Source organism: Chamaea fasciata, unplaced genomic scaffold (genome assembly GCF_029207755.1).
Source record: "Chamaea fasciata isolate MVZ Bird 193981 ecotype frontalis unplaced genomic scaffold, bChaFas1.0.hap1 SCAF_11, whole genome shotgun sequence".
Lineage (NCBI taxonomy): Eukaryota > Metazoa > Chordata > Aves > Passeriformes > Sylviidae > Chamaea > Chamaea fasciata.
The window spans coordinates 24,540,356-24,549,364 of NW_027094096.1; the positions used below are offsets into that span (position 1 = coordinate 24,540,356).

The 9,009-nt window shown below is 43.2% G+C and overlaps 1 protein-coding gene across 1 annotated transcript; it reads left to right on the top strand.

The window, feature by feature from the left end:
- The first annotated feature begins 1,163 nt into the window (after positions 1-1,163).
- On the top strand, positions 1,164-8,710 carry SAMD7 (sterile alpha motif domain containing 7). The gene is made up of 8 exons (XM_066193920.1): positions 1,164-1,266; positions 1,990-2,116; positions 2,256-2,392; positions 3,504-3,582; positions 5,934-6,613; positions 7,267-7,388; positions 7,656-7,766; positions 8,438-8,710. Exons 1-8 carry the CDS (start codon positions 1,164-1,166, stop codon positions 8,708-8,710), a joined length of 1,632 nt encoding a protein of 543 aa, XP_066050017.1.
- The last annotated feature ends 299 nt before the right edge of the window (positions 8,711-9,009 follow it).

Consider the following 9,009-nt stretch of genomic DNA (forward strand, 5'->3'; position numbering starts at 1 on the left):
CCTTTTGATAAACTCATTTTGAGACCAAATATCTCCCTCATACCAAAGGAATGGTTAATTCCTTAGGCACATGAATTAGATTAATATCTATCACTTAAATGATTTTAAACTCATCAATAGGCCAAAGGCAATAAAACAAGATAAAATGATAAATCTAATTTATAAATGGCTTGGTTAGCAAAACACAGGACTTTGCTTTTATTTCATTTTCGGATAAGAAACGGTGCTCTTGTCTTTGCATGTCCCTCACTGTTACCTCTACCAAATGCTGGTTGAACTCCTGGAGCTGTAACTCTCTATCTGCAGAATAAGAACATTCAGCATTACATTTTCCTTCTTTCAGAAGACAGAAATAATCCATTTCATCAGAGCTAAATGGGGATGGAAATTCAACTCCTTACTTTAAAAAAAAAAAAACAACAAAGTCTAATCATTTGCTGTGCAAGATGAATGTACATATGCTCCTGCTGCTGCCAGCCTGCTCCCTCTCCCAACTCCTCAACTCAAAGCATTCCACACAAGATAGCTTTTTAACATCCAGGCTCTGGGTTACAGGACTAGCTTCCTTTTCCATTATTAATTATGTATATATTAATTACATATATGAATTTATAATCTGAGTCTTACTGTTTTTATCACTGTTTTCATCACTACAAAACATGTTCTTTTACCTTTTTTACTTCAACTTGGCAGCTTTAAGGGGCTGATGTCATTTGGAACAGATAATTTCCACCATTTCCTTCCATCTACTTCACTTAGTTTCCAGCAGACAGGCCCCCAAACTGTTACAATTCTCAAGCCAAAGACACCTGCCTTCCTAAGTATGAGCACATCACTGCTCTCAGACATACCAAGGCTTGAAGGCAAAGGCTTTGGTTAAATTGCCTCCTTTTGAGGTGTTATTTTCCAGCAACTTGTTTTTCCTTGCACTGTAGGATCTGAGACACTGAACAACTCAGTATAAGCAAGGGGAATATTTGCATTGTCCTGAAAACTGGAAGTTTCTACATGGAAAACACTACAACCCACGGAAGGCTCCAGCTGTGACTGGCAAGCAGGGAAACAACCTGGGGAAATAACCCTCTCTGTTTTTCATTGTTGAATGTCTTATCCCTCTCTCTGGTGCTGCTGCCTCAGCAGAGCTGTTGCTGTCTCCCTGCAGCATGACTCCCCGGGAGCACATGAGGAAGATGTCCATCCTGGGGGAACAGGGGACCCTGGAGGAAAAGCACCTGTACCGGCTGGCAGGAGGCATGGCAGCAGGAGGTAAGCAGCAGGGAACCTCACTGCACACGTGCTCATAGCACTGCTGGCATCTACAGCCTGCAGGAAACAGCCAGCAGCAGGTTTGGTGTCTTTAAAATGTCGTTTAAATTCATCTTGGGAGTAACTGCAGAAACATTTTGTTTAAGGTAATTAAAAATTAACATGGAGGGCATTTGGAATTCAGTATTTTATTAAGAGATGCCGAGCATTTGGAAGACAAGTAAATGCCACACAAGAACTCAGAGCAAAAGCCACAGCTGGACATTATGATGTTCTGGCTCACTATTATGGGCTTTTTTCTCCCTAGAGCTGCTTTCTCATGACCATGCAGGTTCCACCTAGTAGGATTTTTCTCGGAATGAAACTATTAGAAATGAAAACCCTCTCAAGCAGAGAACTTAACATCCAAGGCTATCTTCTGTTTCATAGTGTAATGTAAATTATTATTCATTGTAATTTGTCCTTTGATACACTTGACTGAGCACATCCTATTTATTTTTACGGCAGTTTGATTGAATAAATGTACATTATTTAAACAAAGTAGTTCAGGTGGCAGTGAAAACATGTTTTCAGTTGCCGCTATTAAAAAAAAAACGGCGTGGTTTGCACCAGAGGAAACAAAACAAAACATAGTTTTTCTGGTAAGATTCTGGTAAGAGATTCTGCAGCCAGAATCTCTTCCTAACTTACCCCGCTGACAGCAGAACTGCGTGTGCTTTGCAGAACTGCGGCAGCGGCAGGAGATGCTAATGAGGAACCAGCTGATGGCAGTAAACCCGCAGCTGATGGGGCCGGGCCAGCAGAGGATGCAGGCGATTCCCGCCCAGTTTGAGCCGCGGCTGGTGGACAGGTACCGAGCACTATTTTTCTGTTCCAGCACTGCAGTTAATCACTCTGTGTGTGCTGTCCCTGAGGTTGTAAAGACCTTTGGGTATTCTTAACTAAACAATATCCTCTGCATATCTGATTTTTTTTTTCCCTCCTCTCAGAGATCTGCTACCTTCAACTGAAATGATGGCCTCAGGTGACCCCAGACAAATCCACCTAGCATCCCACCTGGGACCCACAGTCCCGCAGCACCCCAACATGCCAAACCTGTTGTCCAACCGTGTCTACCCAGGCCCAGGTAACAAGGCACCCTCTGCATCCTGAAAAGCGAGAGCCTGTGGATCAGAAAGCCAACTGTACCTGTTAGTTTTCCATAGGTTTATTGGTAGTGCCAATAACAGTTTATTTTATTTAGAAAAAAATCTCACTAAAAGGAGGCAGCCTGCTCACCAGAGATTCTAAACTGTGCCAGTTTAGGTCTAAGCATGTCCATTCTAGCTTTTGTTAAATACAGTTCCCAGAGCCTTCTCCATGTTTTAGTTCCCTCCTTTTCTTTTTTTTTTTTTGTATTTTCCAGGCATTTTCACACCCAAACAAAAGGCTATAACTAAAAGAAAAAAAGCTCCTCAGCAACACTTTTACACTACATTTTACTCTTCCTCTTATATGAACATTGGTTGCTTTATACTGATCATATTCTCTAATGATAATACCACATGCCACTTAATTCATGTAGGGCAAATACAAGTCCTTTTTAATAAAGGCTCAAAATTACAGAGCACAGCTCCAAGGGGAAGGCTGGACATCACAACCATGGCACTCATGTCATGCTGCACAAAAATTTACATATTACTTTATAAAAAGTGAGCTGCTTAAGAGTCTTTCTTTGAGATGAGTGAATGTATTTTCAACGTCACATCAATGCACCAAGAAAAACTTCTGATTCCAGCTTCTCTCCCCACTTTAACGTGGATCTCAAACAAGAGAGTCCATCAAGAGGAAATGTACTTTAAAATTACACAGCCTCCAGGCTGAAGGCAGGAGCAGGTTTGCTTTGCTCAACTGATGGCTATTATTTTTTTAGCAGTTACATGTACTTCAAAGGCATAAGTCACCAAATAAAACCACCCTGCTGTCTCCTTCCTCTGTGGTTAATAGCAGGTTTTCCCAACTACAGATCTGATCCTGAAGACACCTGATGATGGACTTCATGTTCTTTCTACACATTCCCACCAAAACAATGACAACAAATAGGATTTAACTAGAAATCCCATCACCTTCCTAGTGAAGCCCACAGTTGAAGACTAACAAGTGATTTTTAAAGTGTCTGCATTGCTTTGGGGGTTGTGCATTTGCATAAGGAAATAAGTGAATTTTAATGATTTGGTTTTTCTCCCCTTCCCTTTAAGGATACAGCTTTCTGCCACCAGAATCCATGGAAGCTGTGGCCAGAAGACAAGAACTGGTTCAAAAGCAAAATATTGCCAGGTAATCAATAGCAAGCTGTGCTCTGAGCTGCATGCCAGGATTAAAGCAGAAAGTGATTGAGATTGTTTTTCAAGTCACCCAGAGAAGCAGAGGGCCCTTGAATATCAATTAAGGCCTGAAGCTACTGACTTCTGTTTGCCCTATTTTGCTTTTATTCTTAAAACAATACAGCAAAAATAAACAAACCCCTTAGCTTGGTTAAGGAAAAGAACAAGCTACAGCCACAGTCCTCGAACTGTGGATCCAAACACCCTTAAATTACAAAAGTTCAAAAACAAATTCAAATTTACAGCTGTGTGATATCACACACAACACTTTAAGCCTGTAGCTGGGCCCTTGGGATGAGCAGCTGTGTCTCCACCCTACCAGGCTGGGCAGTTTTCCTAGTCTGACCGAGGAGTTGGAATCTCAGAGTGACTGTAGAAAGTCCAGCTATTTGTATCAGTTTCAGTGTAGTCGGTAGCTGGTTAAGAAACCATCAGTGCCCTCCCTCACAGCCACACCATTTCCACAGAGGAGCTCTAACCCCAGCCACTCCTGCACTGGGCTGCACTACTCAGTGGCAGTGCCCCTCACACAGTGAGACTAAGAATGAAGAGCAGCTAAGTTCTGTATTTTCATTTGAAAAGAATTATGGCGGAAGTGTTTTGAGCTCTTAAGTCAGCAAAGCTTGATTACTGAACTCCTCCAAGCCCAAGATTTGCATCAGCAATGCATTTCCTATAGCTCTTGCCACATGGCAAAATCCCTGAGAAAAACAAGTGAAATAACTGGCAGCAAGCATGGCCATCTCATACACCCACAGCCACATCAGAGCCGGTCCTGCCTGTTCAGGCTCTTCCCTCAGCCCACCAAGCAGCAGAACTCCAACATGAAACAGCTCACCTACACCTTAAAAACCTTTTACCCCAGTTTTTTTTTGCCACCCCGGCAATTTCCATTTTGTTCACACAGCTTTCTGCAGCACAGGTCACCTTTGGGGCTGCACTTGCTCCTCCTAGCTGTCCCAGAAATCAAACGTTGACAATCTCCTGCACTTTGTGCAGCTGTGCTGCTGAACACCTGGCCTCAAATCCTTGTTCTCCAAGGGACTCTGCCTCATCCCAAAGCTCTGTTTGCTCGCCCTGACAGGAACAGGCTATCTCAGCTGGAGGAGGAGGCAGGAATGTAATGCTTTCTGCTGTTTTTTGCAGCCTCAAGAGCTGGGTGGGAGTAATGACAATCAGGCAAAATGTACAAGGACACAGCACATAGACAAAACACTTCCTTTGTACCTCTGAAAGCAGAAAATCAATGAGTTGGAGGTTGTTTCAAAGATGAAAAGAAGGCAGAGAAAAAACCCTGAATGGTGTGATCAAATATTTCCTCCTCATACCAAAAATCTGTATAGATAGCTTTTGCCCAAACTGTTTTCCTGACAATTTTACGCTCCTGAAAATCAGACTCTCTGTGACCTGTTATACTCATTGCAGTGTTAAGAAAGCTATCTTGATGCACTTTAAAGTGCTTTACTTCACAGGCTCTTTTCCAAAGATGCAGAAATCCCACTGAAAGCTCCTCAAGGCTCCTCTAGGAGCTCTATCTTTCTGTTTGATCGCTGGCCTGGCTCCAAAGAAAGCTGATGCCAGCAAAGGATGGTACAGCAGAGAAAAATACTACTGCTTGTATTCTCTGTATACCACTGGCAAGCCCTCCCATCCACCATGACAGGAGCAGGAAGCTGGCACAGACTCTGGAGAATTCATCCAGAAGGAAGGAGATTAGCTGAACACTTCCCACCAGGATCTCACCCTTTTACACTCTCAGAACCATGCTCAGGTGCCAGGCACTGTGGAGGGTTACTCAAGAGACTTAGCATTAGCTTACTCTGAGTAGATGCACAGGTTCCATAGATAATATCATTCTTGTTCTTTATCATTTACAACATCACTGGAATTTTGCAGCTTTCAGTACAAATTTCTGAGTGATAATATAAATCAATTATGTTATTCAGTCTTCAACCCTTATGACTCTGGAGACGATTTTCCAAATGTGAATATAATCCCCACGTCTGGATTGCCAAGATGTAAATAACACTTTTTTTTTGGTCTGAAGTATTATCCAGAGTCATCACATGGAAGATATGTTTTCCCTTTCTTTTAGCTTTCTATCTATATCTGATAGTAAGATGAAAGGTTTGCCATTCCTGCAGTTTGTACCCTCTCACACACAGCAATGTAGAGGAGAGACAGAATGAGCAGTAGTTTTGCCTACTTGTTTATCTGAGTTTGATTCTGCTGCTGAAAAATAAAAAAAAAAGGTGATGAAGGAACTGAGTTGCCCTAACTGCTCATGCTCTGTGTGTCTTTTAGAATGGAAATGGAGATGAGTGCTATTTTTCAGCAAAAGGAGATGGAGAAAGCCCATCGGAAAGGACTGCTGGGCCTGGAAGCCCCTTTCCTTTACCACGGGATGCCAGCGAGTCCCATCGCTTTCCGTGGCAGGCACAGACTCCCTGAAGGGCACCTTGGCAACGACCTGTATGTCCATCGTACCACCCTGGATGAAATCCATGGCAACACCATGCTCATGGCGAGCAGCCCATACCCGCCAGTCGCCACACTGCAAAGGGAGAGGGGGCGCCGCCCAGGGAGAAGAGCCGGGAATCACAAAACTGCCGAGGGCAGCGCCGGCGGCACGAAGAACCAGGCGGATGACAAATCCACGGACTCTGCCTCAGCTGCAGTGGATGATGAGAAAGAAGACAAGAAAGAAGTCGAGGTGGAGACACCCAACAAACATGAGCAGAGTAAAAACCAGACCGAGACGTCTGCAGTTGCCAAGAACTGCAAAGAGTTTGAACAAGGCTTGAGAAAAAACTGTGCTCCTCATGAAATTCCTAATGAAACCACCAGCTGCAGCAACACAAATGAGAAGGAAGCCAACAGCTCCTGCGCTGCTTTTGATGACAAGTACCTGTACCCTTCTGCAATCCCATTCTCAGCGTTACCATATGGATTTCCAGTGCCCAACAACCCATTGCTACCTTCAGGTTTGTCAGATCTCCAGATTACAGTTACAGCGGCATGTTGATTTAATCTGGGGGTTTTGATTTGGTCTGTCAATTCTTCCTTCTGTTTTAAGTGAATTTTTGGTATGGTCGAGTCATTGCAACTAACAGTAGAATTCTCATGCTGCAAACAGTAATATCTGTATTCAGTTCTTTTTTTGAAAAGTAATTTCAATCAAAACATATAAAATTGCTGAATGAAGTTGTGAGTTAGCCTCTCTCTTCAACCCAAATAGCTTTTCTATATGTCCTAACTCAAAGTCGGCACTACGGACTAGCAAAGGCTTGGACCTGTTCTACTGAAATATTAGTCAAATAAAAGTCCAAAGTCTAAAGAAGAAAAAGCACTGGATAATGCAGTCATTAGAGGAAGTCCTGCAGCATGATTTGCATGTGTAAGTAGGTACAGAGCCAGCAGTAAACAAAAGAAGCCACCAAAAAAGCCCCTTCAGAACCAGGTTCTGCTCATTACTTGGTGATTTTGTGTCTAGGACTCCTGTATCTGCAAGTCACTACACCCTGCTGTTAACATATTAGGTTCTGAAAAGGTGTAAAAATTCTCATGATAACAATCATTTGCTCCTGATTTGCCAGCAAACTTCTACCAAGATAACTTCTGTGTTTCCTCCTCAAAGGAGCTCATGGCCTGATCCTGAATGGAGAAGACATTTCTTCCATCGAAGACATTCGCAAGTGGACAGTTGATGATGTGCACAACTTCATTGTCAGCCTCCCAGGCTGCTCAGATTATGCCCAGGTGCTTCTAAAAATTCACTACATTTTCAGATCTTTAGGATCATCTAGATTTAAATGTCAGCAAGCAAATGTAAATGTGGGAGGGTGGTTGATTGTCCCCAAATAACAAGTATAATAGTAGGGGGGTTTTGTGCTGTTAGGAGATAAATACAAAAATAAAACAGTAAAATTATTATTTCTTCCTTTTATTGTTTATGCCTCATGGTTAAGCATGAAAAATTACAAAGTCTATTTTAGCACATTATGATGCGTTTTATCATTTCATCAGATATTTAAAGACCATGCTATTGATGGAGAAACCCTTCCCCTGCTAACAGAGGAACATCTCCTGGATACAATGGGATTAAAGCTCGGACCAGCATTAAAAATCCGCTCTCAGGTATGATCATTAACAGGGAAGTGCCAGAAGACAACAGGAGGGAATTTTCCCAAACTAAAGCACGTTGTTTTTGGTTTTTTTTCACTTGTAAGGTAACTGCCACCATACTGGGAGAAAATAAATTAACCCCAGCAAAGTTTTCTTTTGCTTCCCTGTATGTTACCACAGCACACAGGGAGACAGTAAGGAATACGACTGTACATTTTTCAGGAGCAGGCTGTCCCTTTCTCTTTGCAGTTCTGCCCTTAATTTCATCCACTAATATCAACTCTCTGTGTTTGTGTTGAAGCTGGTTCTTTTCCTTTTCTTTAACCCCTTGTACTCTCTCACTCTTCTCTCATTCCAACCACCACCCCACTCCTGGCTGGCAGTTTGCCTCCCCTCTGTCCTTGGATGCTGCAGCACCTTGGGAGCAGGAGGACCCTCCTGTCAGGCCCAACAACCCTAAGCTTGGTATTGACAAGCTTCTTCCACAACCTGGGCCTAGAAAAATATAAAAGAGTGAAAATGGAAAAATACTTCCCCCCCCCCCCCAAGAATGTGATAACAATATCTCAATAAGATCGAGATGCCTGGGATGTCCCTGGTGTTGCTGCATCAGAGCAGGCTGGATTGTTTAATGGCTCTAAGAGCAAGAAGTAATTGCTGCAATTGTGCCTTTGCCTTTAAAGGTGTCCCGACGTCTGGGCAACGTGTTCTACATGATGAATGTCCCTCTGTCCCTGCCCCTGCCTCCTGCTCCAGGGAAACCCTCGGAGCAGCCCTCTGACATGGCCTCCCCTCTGCACTGCAACAGCAGCGGGGACACCCTGGATAGTCCCTGCTCCCAGGACCCAGAAACCTCCCAAGCAGTGGAACAGATCGTTTCAGAAAGCAGGGAAAATCCATGTGACACAGCTGGATCCCAGGCTGACTTCCAGATGATTGCTTTCCAGAAAAGTTGAGCTAAGTCCAGGACATAATATGTTTTTAATAATCCAGGAACCTCTAGTTACAAAGTGTTTGAGAAGAAGCTACAGCCTGAAACCTCTGTAAGGCTGGGGCTGAAGGAAATAAGCTGCCAACGCAGCATGAGGAAGTGTTGTACCTGAAAGGCATTCAGAAATGCAGCTACAGGTTAGTGCAATTACTTTCAAGTGCAATTCATTGAAAAGAATACCGGTAGAGTTAACAGGTAAATTGAATTTTTCATTGAAGTCCACGGTCATTACTGAAAGCTGTCCGAGACTCCGAGTGCACTGTG

Bases quoted from the DNA above. Each gene is read 5' to 3' on its own strand.
- SAMD7 (XM_066193920.1), top strand. From the start codon at position 1,164: ATGACTCCCCGGGAGCACATGAGGAAGATGTCCATCCTGGGGGAACAG. The intron at 2,393-3,503 runs GTAACAAGGCAC...CTTCCCTTTAAG, and splicing joins CCGTGTCTACCCAGGCCCAG to GATACAGCTTTCTGCCACCA. The intron at 7,389-7,655 runs GTGCTTCTAAAA...TCATTTCATCAG, and splicing joins GCTGCTCAGATTATGCCCAG to ATATTTAAAGACCATGCTAT.